Genomic DNA, 24,468 nt, shown 5'->3' on the forward strand with positions numbered 1-24,468 from the left:
TAAGTGCTAGCTAAGTGGCTACTCTCCGCACCCCTGCCTGCCTGCTGTTGTTGTTCCCTCCGGGGACACCGGCTAGAAATACCAGCAAACTTATTCAGAAAAACCGTTGACATCCTCCAAAAGCATCTGTGTGTCCGTGTTGGGCCGTAGCCATGGCTCTGCAAGGCCCGGAGGAGCTAGGGGAGCAGGTCGAAGAGCCAGAGGATCTGGACGACCAGGACGCTAGTAGCATCTCCCCGGCCGAAGAGATAACGCTGCCCCCCGGGCCCGGTGGCGACGAGGAGCCGGAGGAGACTGTCCTTCTGCCGTGGGACCGCTTCTCCGCCTGGCTACACTGCATCTGCGTGGTCGGCTTCGATCTGGAGCTGGGACAGGCGGTGGAGGTAAGACAGAAGGATCAAGCAGGCACAGCCTGGTCATGTAAAACTCACGGAGGCTACTAATGTCTAAGTTAGCAGTTATGCCAGGCTCTGACTATTTCCTGGACGGGAATGCACAAACCTCTCTTATTTGCGTAGAGTTTATTTGTTTTTTATTTAACACTGATGACATGTTCACACAGAAGTGCAACAAAAAAGGCTGACTTTTTAAAAATTCATTCAGAACACCACCTTCATTACCCAGTGTTGTTTATCTCGGCCACAGTGAAGTGTCTGAATGTTTTACCCTGAAGTTAGTCTGCTCCAGCAGCCACAGCACTGCTTTGGCTAGAATGTCACACCAAGGAGTTTGCAGAAGCTCATCCTCCGTCAAACACATTTATTTATTGTTATTACACTTAATCTGAGGAGTTTTAGCGAGGCACCTCCCTCAGGTGGTATCTGAATCCCGTCGGAGTGACCAGGTTAACATCACAAACACCTGTTGTTCTCACACAAGTTTGGGATATTTCAGACGAAGAAGAGTTAATCCAGGGATGTGGGTTCAGACTTCTGCACGTCTTTCTGTTTTACATTCTCAAATGAACTGAGAAATACTGCAGCTCTTGGTTTGATTTTTTTATTTTATTTTATTTTATTTTTTAATCAGACCAGTTTGTCATTCTGATTTACTGGCAGGATACAGTATTTTTGGAAGTTCATCAGTCTTGATGTAATAATGCAGATTACATTGTATTACCATCGACAAAAGGAAAAGATACAACATTATGTATTTGTGCTTTTTGACATTCTTGCAATTAGCTGTGCTGAGAACTTGGTGCTCTTAAAATAATTTTGGCTTTCTTTTTTTTCTTTGCTTTGCAATATATATTTATATATTCAAACAAATTAGCTTTCTTCATTTACCAAAGAAGACACACTTCTCAAATGTTTAGCTTTGTATTCACACAAGCAAAGACTTAATAAACATAATAATTTAATTTATAAAGGTTAAGAATACAAATCTCATCAGATCTTTGACCTCATAGCACCTGAGAATGTTGATATTGTTTCAGTCGATACCCAACCATAGATATTTTGTCATTTTTATTTATTAAATCCTGCAATTTATCATCCATCAGTCAGTTAAAATAGCTCATCATATCATGTACAATTTTCACATGTGTTGACTTCCAGCTGTAAACATAATCAAGTGCAGCAAAATGAGAGGTAGAACATAATGGAGTGATGCTGGAGAAATCAGTAACTGTTGTCAAAAATATTCAAGTTATAAATCCTGGTGAGATAAAGGGCTAATTTTTTTTGTTTTGTTTTATGCACTAGAAGCTGAACAGAGCTTTTACGTGTAGGTTGATGAGCTTCTGCTCTGTTCATTTGTCTTGCAGGTCATTTATCCTCATCATTCCAAACTGTCAGAGAAAGAGGTGAGTTCAAATGTCTGGGTGGGATTGGATTGTTGTTTCTCTGTCGGGTATGTGGGTCACAGAATCAACATGAGGGCTGTACTACGAAGCAAGTTCAATATAGCCAGGCTTTCTTTGCATTGGCTGACTTGACAAAACCTAAAACCTCAGTCAGAGATGATGGGTATCACAACGGTAGTTAGAACTTTCTCTGTAACCCAGTTTTTCTTCGTGAAACTCTGAGCACTATGTGCCTCAGAAAAGAGAAGCAGGTTGTTATGATGGAGAGAACACTAGAGCTCTTGAACTTTAAACTATTAGCATAACTATTAAATATGATTCTCAACAAATGCATTTAATAATATATCCTTAATATTATATCCTTAATAAAGGATACATGGAAATCACTTTTGTTTTTGGCCAAATCAAAATGAAAATCATGTTACTGACTAAATATTCTCTGTGATAAATACCAGAAGACTAATGACTTTTCTAATATGCATTAGCTACAACTGTGCAGAATAGACTTGGCAGCAATTCAGGGCCAAGCATAACAACATATTTAAGCATTTCCCCCAACACTGCCTGAATACATGTACGTTCCTGTGGCAACAAGACGCATTCAGTTTGCTGTAACTGCATGACTTTGTTCAATGGGATTACTAACATATAGATCAACAGGTTTGCAGATAGAACATATTCTCTTATCTGAAAATCTGTATCGCTCAGAGAGAGTATATTCTGGAAAAAAACTGGTAAAAGTGAGATGCTTCTTCTGATTTAAATACCAATCTCTGAACAAAACCTGCTCCAAAACAGGTTAGCTGTGCAGCATCAGTGACCATGGGGACCTAGCAGGTTTAAAGAGAGCCACTATTGCGACACTTAAAAATTCTGACTTTGGGGCCAATGTAACTCTCTAACCCAATAATCTCACTTCGTTGTACAGCCCTCTGTGCTGAAAGAATAGCTGAGGACAGAAAATAAAGTAAATCTTGTTGTTTTCTTTCAGAAAACAAGCATCTGCTACCTTTCCTTTCCTGACTCTAACTCAGGTGAGTTCCTGCTTCAGCCTTTTTATCTGATGTCTCTGAATGCAGCAGAACAATCAAAACACTTTGGACACTGGATTCATTTTATGGTGATGTGTTAGATTTATAGTGAGTAAAGCTAAAAGAAAAACCCCAGACCAGAGTCCTATAGTTGCTCACTGTTCGGCACAGTGAAGAGCTGACTGTCAGAGAGAAGAGAGACATGGCATTTATTTAAATATGGCGATAATAAGTGCTCACATTTTCAGATAATCTCTCCTAGAAGGTATTCATGGCATCATGCTAATCAAAAAGACAGAAGTATTTGTGTAAAGACAGAAAGATGGTGAGCATCTAGAGAGAAGTTGGGCACAGCAGCCCTAACATGAAAAGGGAGGTTTCAAACTGTCATGTTGGTGACCTTTAATCTTCAACAGTGTTTGTCAAAATGGAGTGACTCACATGATATATTAAGTCTGGAGTTTTGATCATTTGCAATTGTGACTGTGAGTGAGGGGTTTTGATTTCTTGAATGGAATCTTGATGCTGTGGGTGCATTCCAGTACCTACATACTGTACGGTATGCAAGAAAAACGTTGAGTGTGTCAAATACTGTTTGGCAAAAATACCAGGAGGTCCTACTACATCCAGCACGCTTTTCTGGCCATTCTGACCCACAATTCTGTGTTCCAGCTTTTCTTGGGGGTGTACATAATCATGACTTCCCAATCATGGACAGACAGATGACAGCATTTCACATTACAGGCCGTGATAGCTTCATGACCAGGATGCAGTATCATGACAGAGTAGTACATCCCAGTTCTGTGAATTCAACATTATGTTCTTTGTCAGGGCAGCTGAAATATGTACTGAAAATAAAACAAAAAGTTTGCAATGTGGAATGCAGCCTCTGTTTTGACCTTCTATTGACAGTTTAACTTTTGTATAAATTACAAATATTTGTTACAACCAAAAACCATTTTGCAAATCATTGACATTGTTCAGAAACAACGGAGGCTTCGGACGAGCTGCACAGCACTGCAAAGACATTCTACTCTTTCTATTACTGTTACTGTTTTCTGCCCTATGGAACAAAACTAAGGATATTAAAGCTATCACCTCCCATTAACCAACACCCCAAATAAGATTAAAGCCAGCAACCAAAGGAATATCATCAGGGCCAAAATGGTAAGAATTCAGAATGTAAAAGTGTAATTATTACTGTGGCATAAAATTAATTTTTTGTTCATCAGATGATCCAGAATTACTAGAAAATGCATGGATTTCTGTAAAATAAGGCAACACAGACTCAGTGCCTTTACAGTACTCAGAACAATCTGTGCATTCTGAGCCAGGAAGAAACCTGTCAGCTAAAGACGAAGCAGTGTGTATGGATTGATTTACACACATGCACGAACGCCACTGTGAGCTCATGTATGAATCAGGTGTGTGTTGCCTGCAGGTGTGTGTTGTTGTTGCCTGTGAGTCAGCAGGCGGTGAAGCTGAGGAACCTGCTGCCCTCAGTATGAAGGCAGGATTAGGACAAAATGCTTACAGGGCTGCTATATATACACTGTACTGTAGGTGTGTGTCAGAAATAGAGACATTAAACTGTAGCGCTGCAGCTCCCTCTCTCTCTGTATCCCAGAATTCAGGCTCAGAGCTTGATTAGAGTTGGCATCATTTGCCTTTAATCCACTTTAAAAATGCAGAAATGAATAGTGACACCTGATTTGTTGTGTAGTCTCTGTAGTCCAGCCCGCTGGCTTTAAAGTAAAATAGCAGCTGTGATTGTAAAGTGCTGACTTTAGTCGGAGGCTGTTTACAAAAGAAGCAGGAGTAGGACCAAAGCAGGCGCAGAGTTAAACTGAAAAACCAAAGACTGAACCCATAGAAACGAAGCGTCTTCAAGCCAACAGAGCCTCGGTAGTCAGATTAGGTCTGAGTGTGTTAAACTGTTGTAAAGTCGGGCTTCCCATCTTTTTTTTTTTTTTAATCTAACAGTAATTGTTTAGTACTAACATTACAGGGATTTTTAGGACTATTTATCCAGCCTTCCAATGCTGCAATTTAGGGCTTTAATGAAAAACAAAAAGCATGTTATTCCTGGATTGCCTGCTCTGAGTGCACTGTACCTGCTAGCCTTATTAGCCTGAATGATTTAGAAGTAAACATAAAAAGCTAGTATCTGCAGCATATGAAATCATTTTAATCTGCTTGTTTTTATACTGCAAGGTAGCGATAGTCTCAGGGCACACCATTATGCATTGCCCATATTCTGAAAATAGAAACGTATCAACTGCTGAGCCCAGAACAAAAACTCCTGAGTAATATAAAGCAGACAAGTTAGCCTACTGTTTTTAAATTATATGTTGGTTGTTCATCTGTGATATAGAAACTGCTGTTTGTGAACTTACTCAACTTTTTGGCCCTCTGTCTGAAGAAAATGTAGCCAGAAAGACAGTTTCTCTGACATTGTGTTAGTTAGTTTGGAGTAAATGTTAAACGCTTACACCAAGCAGTCTCTGGTAATGAACCAGTTTAAAACGGTGAAGATGTTTGACTGTTCACAGGTAGTGTGTTTCTCATGCTGCCAGAAATAGTGGTTAATGGGGAATAATACATAGGGAGTGCTTTTCCTCTCATTAAAGTAAAACCTGCTATTATCTGACTGAAAGTTGTTTGAATAAAAGTATTTCGGCCGGCTTGGACATTACAGCTCAGCAATGGTTCTGTTGTATGTGTCCATACTGTAAACTTCCCTGGTGAGGGATCAGTAGCGTTTATCTATGTTATCTTATAGTTAAGATCAGATGTAATAATATAACAAGTAAAACCTTCCACAAATGTAAACATTTTCAAAGCGGAACAAATTCTTATTGTCTATATTGGATCAAAGTGCTGCACAACATATTAAGGATGCTCCTTGTGTTGCTGAACCCATGGAATATTTCCCACCAACTGTGCAGCTCTGTTTCGTGTCTTTGAGCTCCAAGCCTTTGTGGTGGAACACATTTAATCAGCAAATAAGCTCAGATAAACCTCCTGTACACAACCTGCCCAGCATCAAGCGGCTGACAAACAAAACCAGAGACTAGCAGGAGAAGAAAGTGGATAATTGAGCTGCTAAAGGAGTTTGTGGCGAGCACGCCAAAGCGAAAGCAGGACGCAAACACATGTCCAAACGGATGATATGAGTGTTCTGTGTCTGCTGGGTGTCTGAATAAGACAGATTAGACACAGCTGCTGTATGAGGTTATAATACATCTAAGTTTGTAGCTGTTGCTAGTGTCACACACACACACACACACACACACACACACACATACACACACACACACATGCACAAACACCACTGTGGGGTTGTGTATGAATCAAGCGTGTTTGCCGATGTGTGTTTTTGTTGACTGTGAGTCAGCAGGCGGTGAGGCTGAGGAACCTGCTTCCTTTGTTATGAAGGCAGGATTAGGACAACATGCATGCAAGATAAGCTTTACGGTACCTCTTAATCAAAAGCCCACAGTTCTCCCAGTCTTCTCTGTGATTACAAACACAATTCTTCTGACTGTTCAGAGACATTAAGGTAAATGGAAACACAAAAATAAAATAATTTCACTCTCAGTCTGAGCTGACATATCAGGCTCCAGCACTGTTTCGTTCTGGGTGGTCCTGAATGCAACTCGACTGCATAATGTCATGGAGTCCTGGCTGTGCTCTGTGAAGTGTGTGTGTGTTTATGTGTGTGTGTGTGTGTGTCCTATGACGTGGAAAGCCTTCAAGTCTGGCTGAGTGAGCTGAAGTGTTTGTGTCTTCTTGTGTTTGAAATGTCCTAAACTCTGATTCTAGCTTTTGGTTTTGCACATGCTCCTCTGCTGCCTGAGGATGTACGTGAGGAGTCACATCGAGGTTAACTGCCAGTCGATCACTCACTGTGTGCTTCCCATTTCGTTATTTTTCCTCTTTCCTCTTCCTGTTTGTCCAAGAATCAGGAGGACGACATACAAGGGCTGACTGCTGCGCTTTGAAATAACAGAAAATGCATTTGGACAAAACTTTAAGTTTCCCATAGCTTGAATATTTGGAATTCATCTGGTAAAAACTCATTTTGTGGAGCTACACTTTTAACCAGAGTTGGACAACATCGAGCTGGACTTGAGTTTTGCTTGTTGGCGTGTGGAGTCACGGCAGCAGCTGGAGTTTACAGACGTGTAGCTGTGAATACTGACAACACATCATGTTGTCAAAAATTTCAATGAAATGTGTGTAAATATATGAGAAAATGCAGCTTTCATGCTATTCCAAATGGCTCCAGTAATTTCTACCATGTCCTTGAGCATTAGTATTCTGTAAACTGAAACCAGCTGGTGCAGTACTTGTCTAGTTGGTTAATAGTTGTACGATAACCACTCATCATCACTCTGCTGTGTTTCTAGGTTGCCTTGGCGACACACAGTTCTGCTTCCGCTTCCGTCAGGGTTCCAACAAAAAGTCGTCACTCGGCAGCTTCCTGGAAACTACCGACCGAGACGCACCGCCCTGCCTGAAGGTCGGCACGCAAACACACACAAACACACACAAACACACAGCTCTGGAGAAGTTTTAGCAAGAGATTAACAACATCGTTCCTTCATCTCATTCATTCATTCAAGCTTTATTTAAACTCTGAGTACGCTGACGTATGGAGGCCTTATTTAGCAAGAAAATAAATGAGCGCAAATAAGAAACTTGGAAACAATCACCAGGAAAATATTTAAAGGGAATGCAAGTGAAAAAAAATGATTAAAGCATTTAAAAAACTATTAGATTAATAAAACAATAACAGCTGGAAGTAAAATAAGATGCCCTTGAAACCCTGAATTGTCCTGAGGATACAAAAATAAAAAATAAAAAACTTTTGATTATTCTGCAGGTTATTCCAGGAGCAAAGTGGTTGAAACGACATTTTCCAAGCTCAGTAAAAACAGCCAACATCTGCAGTGTAATGCATTGTTTTAGCGTGTATAGTAAGGGCTCACTTCAAAGACAGCAGTGAGGTAATGTGAGGGGGTAAAAAAACCCCAGTAAGAATCTATTAAATGAATAGAACTCAGTGTCTGTCACACTTTACAGAGAGGAAGGGCCACCCAACCTCAGCATTCAGCTCTCAGTGATGAAGGTCATAATTATTACCAGTAATAAAGCTAATGCAGATTGATGCCTGTATAAATAAATGTCACCATTATCCTGTACTGTTAGTAAAGTTGCCTCCAATCTTTCTACAATACAGTGGAGAAACATTTTTCATTCCTGCAACAGAGGCATGTTTTTTTGACGTAGTTTTAACCATCTTTGGACACATGATCTTTAAAAGATAGCTTGTCATTGATCCAAATTCCTAAATATCTGTACTTCATTTGTTCTATTCAGAGTCGATACGACCAGATGTTAAAAAAGGATGTTTCTTGTGAAAATTATGTATTTGTTTGGGTTTTTTTTCTGCATTGAGACCTGGTTTATGCCAATTGACTGTAGCTTGTAACTGGTGCTAAAAGGCTTTTACAGCAGAATGCACTACAGGACAGTATTGTGTCATCAGCGAAAAAGATGCATTTTACAGTCAGATATAAGAGACAGTGTCATCTTTGAACAGAGTAAACAGAAACAGTTTCACAAATTCTCATTTACCATTTCTGATAGTCACACACTGCTGCCTGTCAGCGAGGTAGATCTCATTTAATTTAATCTAATGTCATCAAATGTAAACTCAAATGCTTTTGAAAGATCAATAAAAAGAACTGCACAACGCATTTGTGAGAAGCTGTAATGTTTTGGCCCGTTGGTGTGCAGTAGTGTATACGTCTACATCAGTAATATGTAATAATCCAGTGGTTGTGTGTGTGTGACTGTGTTGCAGAGGGAACAGGGTCATTACTACGGTTACGTGTACTTCCGTCAAGTGCGAGACAAATCTCTGAAGAGAGGATACTTTCAGAAGGTCAGTATCAAACTGCAGGAGGACTGTGCATCATCTTAAATCCATTTGTTTATGCTGAGCAGTTTGTGCTGACACGTTTACTGAAATATCTGCTTCATATTAAATGTATTTCCATTGCACTAATTCTATCATATCCACAGCTCTGGTTCTTAACACTAATTAGTTACACTTGCTTCTATTTATAGGCTTTTTAAAAAATCACTGTTAAGCCGCCTTTAATGAAAAAATCCCTTCTGGTTTTTCACATTAACACCCACTGGGAGAAGGTGAGATTTACACATTGAGCTGCTGGAAGAATTTTTTTTGGTGGATTAAAGAGTCCTGCCCCTTCCAGTGTGGTCCGTGGGAAGTATGTGCAGTTGTCAACAGTGAGGTACGAATCATGGTGATCCTGTTTGACTTATGTGCACGAATTACAAATATGATGTTTTTATATTTAAAAGATCATTTTGCAAGAAAGTCACAGTTTGCCTTAAAAGTGTTGAATTACCAGACTGCAAAAAGGAAATTAGAGAGACCTCATCACAGCTTTCTCTGTCGAGCTACTAGAGGCACTAAGATTGAGATAGAAGAAGAATTTTGCTGCATTCACATCTCAGTAGGTCTCAGCACGGACAGACTTGTAGTGATTTCCATCTCTTTCATTACTTTCTCCTGCGTTCTGGCAAAACAAGGTGAAATATGGCAAATTAACTGTAGATCTCTGCCAAGAGATTTGTAGATACCTGCATTTGAATTACGAGCAATTATAATTCCACTTTTCTTTTTTTTACAATTACAGTGTAATTCTGACTCGCTGTTGTTCAGGTTTAAGATACAATATCTGTAATTCTAAAGAATTATGTTGGAGATATGTTAAAGTGGAGATCCCTAGTCAAAATGTGATTACAGATATCTTAAATTAGATGTTAGATTCAAAATGAAGATATTAAATCAGTTACGTCAGAAGCTGTGGCGAGCACAAGGTGGAGGCAGCTTACTTTTCAAATACACTATAGCACTGCAACCTTAAGTGCATGTGACGGACCAGTCTGAGACCGAAATTGCAGTAAATTTTAACCACAAGTCTCTAATGAGTGAAGCTCTGGTTTTCCACAAACTCCTTACTAATAGTTTCTTTAATTTCACAGCATCTCCTAACAATATTGTCCACCACAGCAACGGCCATTACTTCTGCTAACACTGGTGAAAAGCCTTCCTGGACATCTGAAATGAGTAGCGTCATGCACAGCAGTTCAAACTAGTCATCATGACATTTGAGATACCTGCAACTATTCATTTGACTAGTCAAAACTGAATGTCAGATATCTTTAACTGTCATTTCAACAACTAGTACAATGATGTTTGACATCTGGAGTAAAAATTCTGACATGGTGTAAACACAACTAGTAACACTGATGGAAGGGATATTTGTAGTTTTCATTTCGGATAGTCAAATTCAGATGGTGATGTCTATTGTTCAAGACGAGAGATGTAGTCCTCTAAACAGTTTCATACAGAAAGAACCAGGACTTTACTATCTGTACCACAAACTGTGACTTTCTCGACTGACAAAAACATAGGATCAAATGGGATAAAAAAAAAAAGGTTTGTCTTTCACTGCTGACAACTGCACATCTTGTTTTTAAGATAAGGTTCCCTGGAACACACCCTCTATATCTGTGCAAGAAGTATTGAGTTTCATTTGCACGAGTTTAACAGTAATCCTGAAATGTAGGTGTGAGGAAATAGTTACTAAATATGAGAGGTATTTTTGACGTGACTGTTGGTACATTAAACTGTTCATAAAGACAACAGTTGGTTCTCCCTACTATAATTATTATTATTAAGTAAAAACACCAAATGTTCTTTGTTTCACCTCTAAGTTTGGGACATTTTGCTAATTTTCTTCATTTTATATCATAGCAACCTGACTATCTGTCCACTGTGATCTGTTAACTGGACAAAACCAGGAACATTTTTAGCTGTTTTGACAGCTTATAAACGAAATGATTAATTACGACACTACAAAAACAGATGAATGGATAGAAAGTGTCTGAATATACATTTCTGTCTCCCTCTTGCTGTGTCTTTCTGCCAGTCTCTGGTCCTGATCAGTAAGCTGCCCTATGTGACCTTCTTCCACTCACTGTTGAAGATCATGGCTCCAGAATACTTTGAGAAACAGGAGCCCTGCCTGGAGGCCGGTCAGTCTGATTCTCTGTCTTTACCTGTTTTTCTCTGTGTAGCTACCAAGACTTAAAAAGTGATGTATTTAATGATGTTTAGGCTCCACATGGTCCAGAGGTCTCAGACATACAAGCCTGACGTCACACCTCATACTACCTTGAGTGTTTCACTGCTGATTTTATATCATGAATTCAGAATTACATTTTCTTACACATCAAGCATCAAACACTCAGCGCTCTTAGTGTTTAGAAGGAGTAAGTAACATTCATTGTCTTGAACAGCCTTTCACAGAGTCTCAGAGAAACCAAATTAGTGTGCATCTTTTAAGTTTGCTTCACCCAAAATTACAAAAAAGTTTTTTTCTTTCAATGCAAATAGTTTTTTTGCAGTTTTTTTTTTCTTTCAATGCACACTTTATTGTGTTTTTATTCATTTAAATTAATTAACCTGCCATTTTTGCCCCTCAGTGTATATTAAATAACCCAAAATGGTAAAACAAATTTGTCACAATACAGGAGTTTTTGGTCCATTTACCCTGTTTCAGTCCTCCCAGTATCAGTCTGGACCGATATTTGGCCCACATTGTTTGGTAATCTAAGGTGTTATAGATCCAGTTGGAAATCTTCAGAACTGTTTGCAGGCTCATCAGGGCCGCCATAATAATGTCAAGCACTTGGAGCATCGGACGCTGTTGTCAAGCAGTGCTAAACATTCTAGCGTTTGAGGCTAACATTAGCTAGCTATACACACATTATTACTGATAAAATCTCACCTGCAGTTCTCCCCATTTTCTTATCCAGACTCATTTATCCTTCTGCTTTTTTTTTTCTCACTGTAAAGTATTAATGGAAACTTGTTGCACCACAACCTCCATTTTGTTTGTATCTACTTCCTCATGAGTTAATGTGAGGTGGTGCACTGCTCCTTGATTTGTGCCTCTGGCATGATAACCTTAATAATGCCCTCCAGTGTGTGATGTGCCATTATTTTTAGACTATCTATTAAGTTTTTCTGTATTCATGTGATGCGACCCGTTTTAAAATCGGTCTGAGCCGGACTTCACGAACATTCTTTCCAGAGTTAACATCCCTGATCTGTTTGACTAAACCTCAGATTTTAATGTAAATAGCTGTTACTGGACCTACTTTCCCTTTAAAACCTGGACAGTGTGTTGCTGGGATGTACTGCTGTTCTGTGTTTCATCACACTTGCGTCATCTTGTCCTTGTCTTTTGTTTTCTGTAAACTATTGTGTAACTACCGTTGATGTATATACTGGACCCTTCTCACTCATAACCTGACTGAAGCAGTTTAAACAAAAGCCGACTTTGTTAAATAAACATTACAGCTCAATAAAGCCTGGTTTCATTGGAGGGCTTTTTTATTAGATTACGTTGTTGTGACTTAGGTGGACCTAATGAGTGGGCAGCTGAGTGCAGATAGAGTGGTTTCTGATTCAGACTGTTGATTGGGTTTGATTGACAGCTTGTAATGACATCGACCGCTGGCCGACGCCTCACCCTGGACGAATCCTCACGCTGCCTATCATGGGTGTGGTCATCAAGGTACACACACACACACACACACACACATGCACACACACACAGACACACACACACACTGTAAAGACCAGCTGACATCTCATTCTGGGTTCCCACAGCAGCTAAGGAACACGTGTAACCAAAATACTGTTTCCAACAACAGCTACAGCTGGAACACTGAAACAGGATGTAGCTAATATTAATGTAAACAGTGGTTGACAGTGTGTCCTCCGTGAGAAAAGTATATTGCGTATATAGTTTTCTTCTGAGTTACACCTCAGACTCTCTGACACTGAAGTTCAACACAAGTGTTTTATTTGATGCATGTACGTGACTTGGCCGCTGTGTCTGAAGGTCTTAAAGTCTTAATAACGGTTCCTCTGAAAGAGTCTGAGAATATGTCCAGTAGTAATAGAAGTGTGTCACTAGGATGCTGTCCTGTGTTTACTGAGGGAAAGACATATTCGTCTCTTCTTCTTCTTCTTCAGTTACGTTCGTTTTCCTCTCTATTATCTTATTCTTTCACTGTTTTATTACGCTTATTGTGTTTACGGGTTTAATCGACGACCACAGAGGAACACCAGTATTCTTTCGTGTAGATGGACACAAAAGAAATAGTTGTTTTCTGATGGTGTTGGAATTTTGTGCTGCAGGTTCGCATCCCGACCTGTTACGACAAACCAGGAACGTCACAGCTGGTGCAGTCCGCCCAGGTGATCACTGACAGACCTTTTTTTTTTTTCAGTAGTTAGTTTTCAGTTTTGTGTAAAAAAAATGCCTTGACCAACTTGTGTGTGTCCTTCAGAGTGACAGTCTGGTGTCCATCGTCCTCCCCACCATCCATGAAGTCGACCTCTTCAGGTGAGATCAGTGTTTTCCTTCTTGCTTGTGTCACATTTAACCCTTCAGACACGCAGTCTGTTCAGTTCATCTGACGGCTACTAAACAGCTCGGCTGCATGTGTGAATCTTCACTGTGGTTGCTTATCTGTAAAAGTGACAGTCTTACGAGGTCGGACCTAGTAAGGTTTCCATGTAACTTTCAACACAATACAAGTGTGAAATGAGCCATCACTCAATGTTAAGAGGAGCTGAAGTGTGTTTCTTCCAGCTGTTTAGGACTGTTCATAAGGATTCGACCCAGGTCCTACCTTTCAACTAACTATATACGAAAACAGCCATTCTTCCTGAAGGTGGCGATAACAGCTCATTGGATTTCAGAGCAAAACACAACATTTAGAACAGGACTAAAAGGAGGAGTTATACAGTCATGGTGAAATCAACCATCTTTACAATGTTTTCAACTGAAAAACTGAAAGACACGTTGTGAGCACGTGTGAGAATAATTAGCTGAATAGGGCACAATGTGGGACCTTTTATTGGTAGAGTTTTATCTGCCCACACCTGAGATGCTTTTCAGTGTGCTGACATCAATCCTCGAGTCTCATCTTTGCTCCTTCCAGTGACGCTGGGATGCAAGGGCGGGAGAGACAGCGCTGCATTTGAACTATTAGAAAACCCTCCAACAATAAAAGGAAAGAGGAGGAAGCAGAAGATAATATGATGATATGATGATAATAAACGTAATTATCATAGCACTATTCCAAACAAATGGAAAGAAAAAGACAACGCAATAACATCGATAAAAATGAATGAAAAATACACAAAGATCATAAAAGCTGGCAGTGAGCAACACAAAACAAAGGATTTTCAAACAGTTACATCATCAAACAGAAGTTTCTAAAGTCTGACAACTCACTTACAATGACTCGCCGAAGCCACCCACGGGACAGGTGTGAGCATCACGACTAGTCATGTCCTTATCAAAAGGTTGGTGTTACTGTCTTTGTCGTGGCACTGTCACCACATGTCAGTTTACATAAATTCAGGCCAACAAAAATGAAAAAAAAGACCTCCTACTGCCTATGTGTATGTTTGTGTATTTATTTTGTCTTTTAGTGAGGGAACTTTATTGTAATTTTGCTACAACAGGTGCACAACCGAATAGCAGCAACATTATTACTATTAAAAATTAGATACTTAGCAAAAGTTCCCTAGTTGAAAAAGACAAATGAAACAGAACAGTACCTTAATCAGCCTCCATGAACATCGTGTCTGAAGTATGTGCTTTCACCTGCAGCTCTTACAGCAGTTTTCCCTTTTATAAAATCGAATGTGAAATCCATCCATCCATCCATCCATCCATCCATCCATCCATCCATCCATCCATCCATCCATAGTTAAATAGTTATAAATGCTCTCTGTCATCAATCTGTAATGCCTAGAGATGCCCTGCAGCCAAAAAAAGATATGCAGCAAAACAAAAAATATATCTGTATCACTTTTATTTGAGCTAAACTAAACACTGAAATCTTAACTAAACATTAAAAGTTGCTTCTGTGTTGATTCTCTTTCTTTAAATTAAAGCAAAACATTTCTCAGAATGCAACAGTATAGTAGAAGGTTTAAATGTTGGAGATGTGGAAATAAACTGAAGGACTCTGGAGGTAAAGTGTCTCCGCACATTTACAAACTGGCTTCACCGCATTATCAACACCTACCATAGATTACTACACTTTTGGAATTTGATTTTAAATCGCCAAAGCGCTCAATTGTTTTACATACTTGTATTTTATTTTATTTTGCATTTCATTATGTATCAATGGATTTTTATCTTGATATGCACATTTTAGAGAGTCTCATGGATTTAAATTTGCATTCTAATTATTTTATCTAACAAAACATCTTCTGTACACAAGAAACTTGACCAACTTTTCTGTGCTTCTATTCTGTCTTTCTTTTTTTCTCTTAGTAATTTCACGTTATGTCTGTATAAAAGAGAGTTGCTCCTCCGTCATCTCTTGAGTATAAATCAAGGTTGAACGAAGGAATCAGCGTCACAATAATCCTTTTAGTGGGAAAGTCAATCTAGATGCATGTTCAACTTACACCCCAATACCTTTTCTTCCCGTCCAGGTGTTTCTACCCGGTCTTCTTCCACATCCAGATGCTGTGGGAGTTGGTGTTGCTAGGGGAGGCGCTCGTTGTCATGGCGCCATCGCCAGCAGAGTCGTCGGACACCGTGCTGGCACTGGTCAGGTGAGGTGACTTTGACTTTTGACAGTAAATCTGTCGTTAAATTTGTTACAACTCAATGTGTATTCAGAATTTCTGTCTTCGCTTCCTGGAAAACTGAACGTATAATATCTAGAAATAGACATTTTTGCATTTCCTAAATGTAGTTAAATGGGTTTTTTATTGTATGTATTATTTCCTTCAGTGTTGAACTCTGCACAAAGGAAACAATTAAGACCTCAGTCACTAAGATAACTGTGTTGTTTCTGTCTCTGCAGCTGTATTTCTCCTCTGCGTTACTGCAGTGACTTCCGGCCGTACTTCACCATCCACGACAGCGAGTTTAAGGAGTACACCACCAGGACACAGGCGCCGTAAGTAACAACACATCGGCTAATACAGCAGCGCTAAAGATGTTCCTCAAGAAGTTGGTTTGTAGCAGAAGGGGGGAAGAAAATGTGCTTGTTTCTACCCAGGCAGGAAAGGAATAGAGGAGAAAATTCAAACACTTAGGAAACTAACAAAGGCAGCACAGGGAAGAATCGTAGGCTCATCTCATTTCACACGTGTCAGCCTCCTCGGCTACTTTGTCCTTCATCCTCCTGCCCAGAAATCAGTCAATCGCAAATCTCAATTCCTAAATTGCGTCTCAAGGATTGAGGATGGAGGAGGCTGCTGGAGGAGGTATGAGTGAGGACGCACAGGAGGATTCTAGACGAAGTCTTTTCTGCACCCGTGACATAAAAGAGGCGACACACGGCTTAAATATACAAACCCTGCTGGGAGCAATCACAATACATGTCCCTCTTATTTATATAGTACTCTTTTGTGCGCCATGACTGTTTTATACTTTACTGAACTTGTGTGTTGAATAAAAAAATAAATATGTAGGATATGACATCTGTATATTCTGGTCACATTATACCACTTTGTGAATTAAATTAAAAGTAAATTTAGCGCTTACTTTAAGTTATCATGAACACTGCTCATCTGACAAAGGTCATAAAAAACACAGTGGTAGGTTATAACAAAACAACAAAGACAATCTAAGGGAAACTTAGAAAATTAAACTGAATTATCCCTTGTGTTGTCTATAACTCAGTTCCTCTGAACACATTCTTGCAACTTTTACTTTCTGAATAAAGGTTCACAATGTTGAAAATATCCACCAGTCACCTTTCAGAAACGTCACTGTAAATTGATCTGCAGCGGTAGCACTCAACCCTCTAAACCCCAAACCCAGCCAGCGGGGTTCAAATTCATTTTATTCTCGGTGGTTAGCATTGTTGCCTCGCAGCAAGAAAGTCACACATTCGCGTCCTGGTGAAGTTTACATGTTCTCCCCGTGCAGCGTGGGTTCTCTCCGGGTTCTCCAACTTCCTCCCACACAGTCCAAAAACATGTTGAGCTTAATTGGTGATTCTAAATCGTCCGTAGGTGTGAATGTGAGTGTGCTTGGTTGTCTGTCTCTAAGTGTAGCCCTGTGATAGACTGGTGACCTGTTCAGGTGTCCCCTGTCTTCACCCTAAGTCAGCTGGGATAGACTCCAGCCCCCCATGACCCTGGTGAGGATTAAGCGGTGTATAGATGATGGATGGATGGATGTCACATTTAAAAAAATGTTCTGTTACCAGATTCTGCTAAAAGGAAGCTGAATATTCTTCAGAGTGTTAAATGTCCTGCTTAAGGACACTCGGGCTTCATTTTTTTGTAATTGTGCATAGAAAACTAAGCGTTTCTCTTTTCTCTTCCTCTCTCTCGATGCAGGCCGTCCGTCATTCTGGGAGTGACTAATCCCTTCTTTGCGAAAACGCTGCAGCACTGGCCGCACATCATCCGCATCGGAGACATGAAGCAAGCAGGTAGATGTTAAAATACGAAATAAATAATAAAGAAAGCAAATGTCATGTTCTTGTAATGTAGTGGAGTCGACTATAAGACTCTCTGGCCAAAAACGTTAGTGTGCATCACATTCTAAATGCTGCTCTGGTCTGGGTCTGATGTTTAGTGGTTTGTTCCAGGGGTGGAATCCTGATGCTCCAGTGTGCAGTAATAGTTTTAACAATCTACTTAGAATTATTCCAGCTCAAATCATATGTGTTTTTTACAAATATTTCTGCTCTACTATCTCTGATTTGCCTACTTTATTTATTTTTTATACTGTCAAATATGGACATCTATTAAGATTTTTGAGAAATTTTAGCTTACAATATCAAATACTTACAGAGATCTTTTTCTTTTCTTTAATTCCCCCTTCACTGCACTTTCAGCACATTTTTTCACACGTATACATTTGAGGCTTTGTTTGAATGACAATATCTCAGGAACTATTTAAGATAAAAGCCTGAAATTCCATCGTTACTTCTCAGGTACCATTTTACATATCCATAGATTATGATGAAAAAATATAATCAAGAAAACCAGAGATTGCTGAGCAGAAGGCTCCTGATAATTTGAGATGGGAAAAACCCTGGACTATCAGTCTGATCTCTGCTCTGCATCTGTTCCTCTCAGGAGAGATGGCCAAGCAAATGAAAGTCAAGAAACTGAAGAACCTCAAAACTCTGGACTCTAAACCTGGTAAATATTTCATATTCTCTACAATTTTCTTTTTTTTAAAGAACTATGGTGAAATGTAGGTTTACATTGATAATTGTAAGACTATAGATTGTCCACTAGGGGGAGCTGTTTGTTAGCAGGCAGAGCTTGTCATGTCTCATCTGTGTGTGTTGTAGGTGTGTACACTGCATACAAGCCGTATTTGAACAAAGATGAAGAAATCATCAAACAGCTTCAGAAGGTGAGATTTGGACTCTATCTGATGTCCTGCACATCAACAACACGAGCTACACTGGCCTCCAAAGCTGAAGTTAACTTCCTGAAAATATAGAAACGATTCTGTTGCGACTTCCAACAGAACTTAGCAACAACACAATTTTATAAAATGACATGGACTAACCGTTGTCGACTGGAGAAGTAGCATCACTACATGTAATGTCACTCATGTGTTTATTTGTGTTTGTCTTCCAGGGTGTTCAACAGAAGAGACCCTCCGCGGCACAGAATGCAATTCTCCGACGCTACTTCTTAGAACTGACACAGAGCTTCATCATTCCACTGGTAACAAGTCATTTCATTTCGTAGCTTTATGTGGACGATAGCAGCTCGCAAGAATCCTATAATGTTTCATCTAATGTTTACTATTGCAGGTTCTTAATTTTAATATTTACATTGTTCAGGTGAATTTGCACTGTTGTAGGGTGTCAGTGTTTAAATTGTTAAGGTAAATTTATATTTTATAGAACATTGTAGAATCTTACTATTTAAATTAGTTCAGTAAATGTATACAATAAATAATATTGTAGGGTTTTAATCTTAATGTTTAACTTAGTCAGGTAAATGTGTGTTATAAATAATAATGTAGGGTCTAAATCTTAGGTAAAAGTATTTAAATTGGCCAGGTGAATTTGTATATTATATAATGTTTTAGGGTCTTGAACTTTATAAAAAATCAAATCAAATCAGGTTTATTGTTATTTTGCTGTACATACACAGTAGTACAGGCAAGATGAGGGAGCGTTTCTTCAGGATTATTCAACCAACAAGTATTGCTGAAGGCACATCTGGGATAAGACACTAAACGTTCACTGTCGCTGCCTCCTGAAGGGGGCGCTGCATCCATGCGCGCCGCCATTTGTTAAACATGGCGGACCTCTTCAGGTCCTGGTAGGTCTTCAAAGACACAAAGACACAAACGATGGTGTGATGATGGTGAAGCCGCAGATGCTGCCCAGAGCTAGCTGCCTGTCTGTCTGCCTGGAACAATGTCGTCTCCTCCAGCTGTCTGTCCGTCTGGGATGTTGTCATGGAGCCATGTTTCTGTTAAAGCAAACACACAGCAGTCCCTCCACTCTCTGCAGGTTTCTCTCAGCAAACGTAGCTCGTCCAGCTTGTTGTGGAGGAGCGGACATTGGAGAGTAGGAGGACGGTCCTGCTGGTCTGGATGGGTTAGCCTTTAGCCTAGCATGGATATCGGCCCCTTCATCCTCCTTTGTTTACATTCATTCCGTTTGTGCTTCCTTCTCTCTCGGGTAACTGCCAGCGTAGTCTCCCATTGGACTCCGTGTTGGTGTAGTATGTCCACATCACAACCGATGGCTGCAATTCCAGCACCGTTCACTGTCCTGATGCACAGCAAAGTCTCCCCCCTGCAAGTTTTGCGGAATGAACGTCTGAGATAGACAAGACACTCAAAACATTCACTTTCGTTGTCTCCTGAAGTGGTCACTGCGTCTATGCGTGCTGCCATCACCGTGGCGGCATTATATTTAAATTAGCCAGGAAAGTGTCGGGTCCTAATCTTAATATTTCATGTTGTCAGGTCAATTTGTATTTCATATATTATTGTAGGGTCTTAACCTTCATTTTTCTCCTTGCTCGGTAAACTGGTTATTTCAGTGTTATTTCTTTACTGGAAAGCACTTTTGTTCAACATTTGTTGCTTTTAATATGCAATAGAAGAAAGTATAACTTGACTTATTAATTCTGTGTTTCTAAAGCTAAAACCTTTGAGTTCGGACTGATGTATTTTTGGTGGAGTGTGACTCACTCGATAAACGTCTGACATTCTCTTTCTGGAGCGTCCCAAACCTCCAGCTCCTCAGTGGTGCTACTGCTGCTGCTGCTGCTGCTGCTGCTGCTGCTGCTGCTGCTGCTGGATGATTCCGGCTGCAAGGGTTGACCTGTGTGTGTTGCAGGAGCGGTACGTGGCCAGTCTGATGCCTCTGCAGAAGTCCATCAGTCCCTGGAAGAGTCCTCCTCAGCTACGACCGTTCATCCAGCAAGACTTCATGAAGACGCTGGAGAAAGCTGGACCTCAGCTCACATCCAGACTGAAAGGAGACTGGATTGGACTCTACAGGTACAGGCATTAGAAACAGGTTGTACTACAAATTGATGCAATCACAATTTAGTAAGAGTCCTCCCGATTTCTTTTGCCCTTTAGTATGAGTAGTTTGCTTGTATCGCAGAATGAAAGAAAGTAGTTATGTAAACAGTGTTGTTAAAAAAAACCAAACATTTCCTGAGCATCATGTATGCTTCTTTGTATTTGAAGGCATTTCCTCAAGTCTCCCAACTTTGACGGCTGGTTCCGCAACAGGAGGAGAGAGATGACACAGAAACTAGAGGCCCTGCACCTGGAGGCGCTGTGTGAGGAGGTGAGGAGGAGGAGGAAGTGGGTGTGGGTCACATAAATCCGAGGTAGCAACTAGTAGTTTCATCAGCGACACTGGAGGAGTATTAGTATAAGTGCTGGGTCTGACGCTGAACTTGGGTTTCCAGCTTTTAATGTCGGTGAGGTCTGTACTGTGTTGGTCGTAGTTAGCCACGTTGTGAGTGAGTGACGCAGTTGTACATCTGAAAAACACAGCTTAGTTACCATCTGTGCTTTGTGACACAAAGTTTCTGGTGCTTATGATGCAAAGGGTCAGAACTTAAATCCACTGTAGATTTAGATTTTTAAGTGTCTTATTTCTGTATTTCCACTTATTTAACATGGCTGTGGAGTAATGAGCGTTTGCTGAAGGAGAAGCCAGAAAACATAACGGAATGAAACGTCTTATTTGCTGCAAGCTCTGTAAGAACTAATAAAAAGTGTGTTCATAGGGAATTGAGGGTTTGATGAAGAAGTTAAATCGGACACAGCAGCCTGAGACTCTCCTGTCTTTCTCTACAGGATCTGCAGCAGAGAATCCAGAAGCACACAGAGGTGGAGACGGTTGATCTGGTTCTGAAGCTGAAGGATAAACTGGTCAGTACGTCCAGGCTGATCTGAGCTCCACACATAATGCTACTGCTGATATGAATGCTGCTCCTGCTACTAGCACCTACAGAAAACCTTGTTCCTGCCTGAAACCTGCCTCTTTTAAAGTTCAGGCTTTTCTTCTGTGATTTGTCCGCGTCACCCTGTCACTAGTTCGGCCTTCAAAGAAAGAACGAGCAGCTTGCCCCCGGTCCAGTAGAGTAGCTTCTGCTGGAGCTACATCCTGATATTTAGAGATCTGGAGTTGTGTTATGTAACCAGTGTTGCCACCTTGCTTTTGTCAGACTAGCTGACCAATCAGAGCAGAATGGGCCTTTCAGGAAGTGCTGAAGCATTTCAGACAGAGAGTGAGAACAGCTGCAGCAGCGATGTGAGAAGGCTCAGTCACTTTCTGCAACACCAGTCAATGAGTCAGTGTCCGTTAAAAAGGGCTGCCATGTCTTGTCAAAGGTGTCTAACGAACCTTTGAAGGAGAACCTAATCTTTTCTAGAGTAACACGTCGCAATACTTCCTGAGTCCACTTATTATGAGGAGGTGGGGCAGAGTGAGACCATTTTAGAATAACTAGTCTTCGAGCAAGTAGGGTGGTGAGTGCAGTAATATCCTGAGTGAACTTAGGGACTCAGAGGGAGGTAGGAAGGGGTTTGACACACTACCTTGCTAATTGATTCTAAGATGGAAGTCCAAAATCCAGACAGTTGCGGGCATGGCCAAAGTCAGCAGGTGACCGTCTGCATCTATTGCAAATATCCGTCCTATCAGGATCGATTCTGACCAGTGTGGCATTAGTAAAGTACAATCTGTGCAACATTGTACACTGTAGGAGGTTATATGTATATATATATATATATATTAACATTACAGCATATAAACATATTCTAAAAGATCTTGAAAGTACAATTCTAAACCTGTATATGTGCATAATGTGGTCCTGTGAACCCTCACCACTTTCTGGGGATTTTTTGCTCCTGTCACATTTCCACTCACTGTGGGCTGGGTGAGTAATCGCTTCACCGTTGTGCTGAGGGAGCACAACTAGGGAGGGTGTATAGGATAAACATGTAAAGAACCACTCCTGTTGCTGCTACTTGAAGTGAAATAAGATGAGGACTTTTTGTATGAATAAAGAATTGGACACTGATGAATGTTGTGCTTCCTGTTGCTCTCTGCTGCAGAGCCAGGCTGAGCGGGAGCAGCTGCCGGTGCGTCCTGGGACCCTCAGCAAACTGAGAGCCCACATCGAGGCTGTCATCCTGACCTTACCCGAGGACCTGCAGGGCATCCTTCACAAGCCCTCCACACCCTGACCCGCGGCCCCTCGCTCTACAGCGCTAACGCCAGGAGGAGCTGAAGTCGGCCAGAGAAAGGTTCCCTGTTTGACTCGGACTGGGCGGGACATTGAAAGCACACAGAAATCTACATCCAGCTTCAGTCATATCTGATTCTTCCTGCACTGTGGCGGCTCAGTGGGAGTTCTGAAACCACTAGCCGGACCAGATCAGAGCTGCCTGACATAAACTCTTCTGAAACGGCATTTAAAAATTGCGAGGATGTTTTTCACCACAGAGACGTTTGTGGAGCCCACGGTGACCTGAGTGCTAACAAAAAAAAAAAAAAGAAAAGGTAAAAAAAAAACAAAACAAAAGACACTAAGATGGCTGCTGATCTTTGGCCCTCAGTATTTTTACCTCTTAACCTTTTAGATTTTTTAACTTGTCGGTGGGCCGCTGCAGGACGACGAGACACAGTTTGGAGTTTTTCATCCATTTTTACAAACTGTTTTTAAAGGAAGTGCACTTCATCAATAACTGGACCGGTGTGCCCAACACACACACACACACACACACACACACACACACACACTCTCACACACACTCTATTATGCAAACAAACTGAACAGAGCAGAGCCAAGCAGTGCTTTATAATGAGATTTTACTAAAACGTCCATTCGTACACACACAGAGCATTATGCACCAGCGACCCTGTAATAACTGTTCTCTGCTGTGGGACAGTTTGCTCAGGAGCCAATCACATCTCTGCATTCATGTCACATGACCGCTATGTAGCCTGTCACAACAGCCTGGAAAAACCTGCAAAATTCTGTTTAAATGTTCAGGAATCTAGACGCGGTGTGGTGTTCTATTTGTGCTTTTCTGAGGACTGAATCCAAAACAGGTTTTTTTGTGTATGTTTTTATTGGAACTGACTGATTCTAAGCTTTGGCCTGAGGCTTGTGTCCCCCAAGAGAGAAAAAACAAACAGACAAACAGTTAGAAATGTTAAAAACTGTAAGACATGAAGTCGAAATTATGACACTGACTTAAAACTTTGTCTTTTTGAGTGAAAGTTATGAAACACTGTGTAAAATCAATGCGTCGCTGCTCTCCTCCCAGTCGAGACAGTTTCCACTTGGTAGCAGTGACGCACCAGAAATGCATTTGAACAGCTAAATCCACAGCGTAGAACAAACCTCACCGAGTTAGTTCTGCTTCTAAGTCATGGAGTATTTTTTTTTTTTTTTTTGATGTCTAAAAAGTGGACATTTATTTTGGGCTGTGTGTGAGTTTGTAGGAGCTGGTGTTTATGTCACACCTCCTTCACCGAGTGTAAACTAAACCACTACTAAAGCAACATTCATGGACGCAGACAAACACAAGCTGCTCTTTCTCACCAGCTAAAGCTCTGGATAGGCGACAACCGTGATGAAATGTGACTAACAGCTGGTGATTATTTCTCTGAATGTAATGATATCTATGCTCTGGGTAAACACACCAACACAATTCTGTTGCCTGACAAAATGTTCTTTTTTTTTCCAGAAGATAACGTACAGTTTGGTCCTCCATTCTTCACTGAGGTGTTTATTTCAGCTCAATTCTCATTTATCAAGACCTGCTGCAGTTTTTGTTTTTGCATTGCAGTGTAATTATAACATATGTGTCTGACATTATGGTTTTCCTGTTTTTCTACATTGCAAACCAAAATATTCTAAATATATCTATCAAGTATCGAAACCAGTTTTAGCCAGTAAAGGCAAAACATCAGCAACAATCCACGATAAAAGGTCAAATTTTT

General features: G+C 40.5%; 1 protein-coding gene across 1 annotated transcript; it reads left to right on the forward strand.

Moving 5' to 3' along the window:
- On the forward strand, positions 1-24,468 carry dennd6a (DENN/MADD domain containing 6A). The gene is made up of 19 exons (XM_008303853.1): positions 1-383; positions 1,766-1,804; positions 2,796-2,838; positions 7,248-7,360; positions 8,708-8,788; positions 10,869-10,974; positions 12,442-12,521; positions 13,151-13,210; positions 13,303-13,358; positions 15,473-15,595; positions 15,850-15,945; positions 17,339-17,433; positions 18,086-18,151; positions 18,307-18,371; positions 18,602-18,691; positions 20,329-20,492; positions 20,688-20,790; positions 21,309-21,383; positions 22,572-24,468. The coding sequence occupies exons 1-19, from the start codon at positions 153-155 to the stop codon at positions 22,701-22,703; spliced, it is 1,818 nt and encodes a 605-aa protein (XP_008302075.1). The 5' UTR covers positions 1-152; the 3' UTR covers positions 22,704-24,468.

Source organism: Stegastes partitus, unplaced genomic scaffold, assembly GCF_000690725.1.
Source record: "Stegastes partitus isolate 25-593 unplaced genomic scaffold, Stegastes_partitus-1.0.2 Scaffold2081, whole genome shotgun sequence".
NCBI lineage: Eukaryota > Metazoa > Chordata > Actinopteri > Pomacentridae > Stegastes > Stegastes partitus.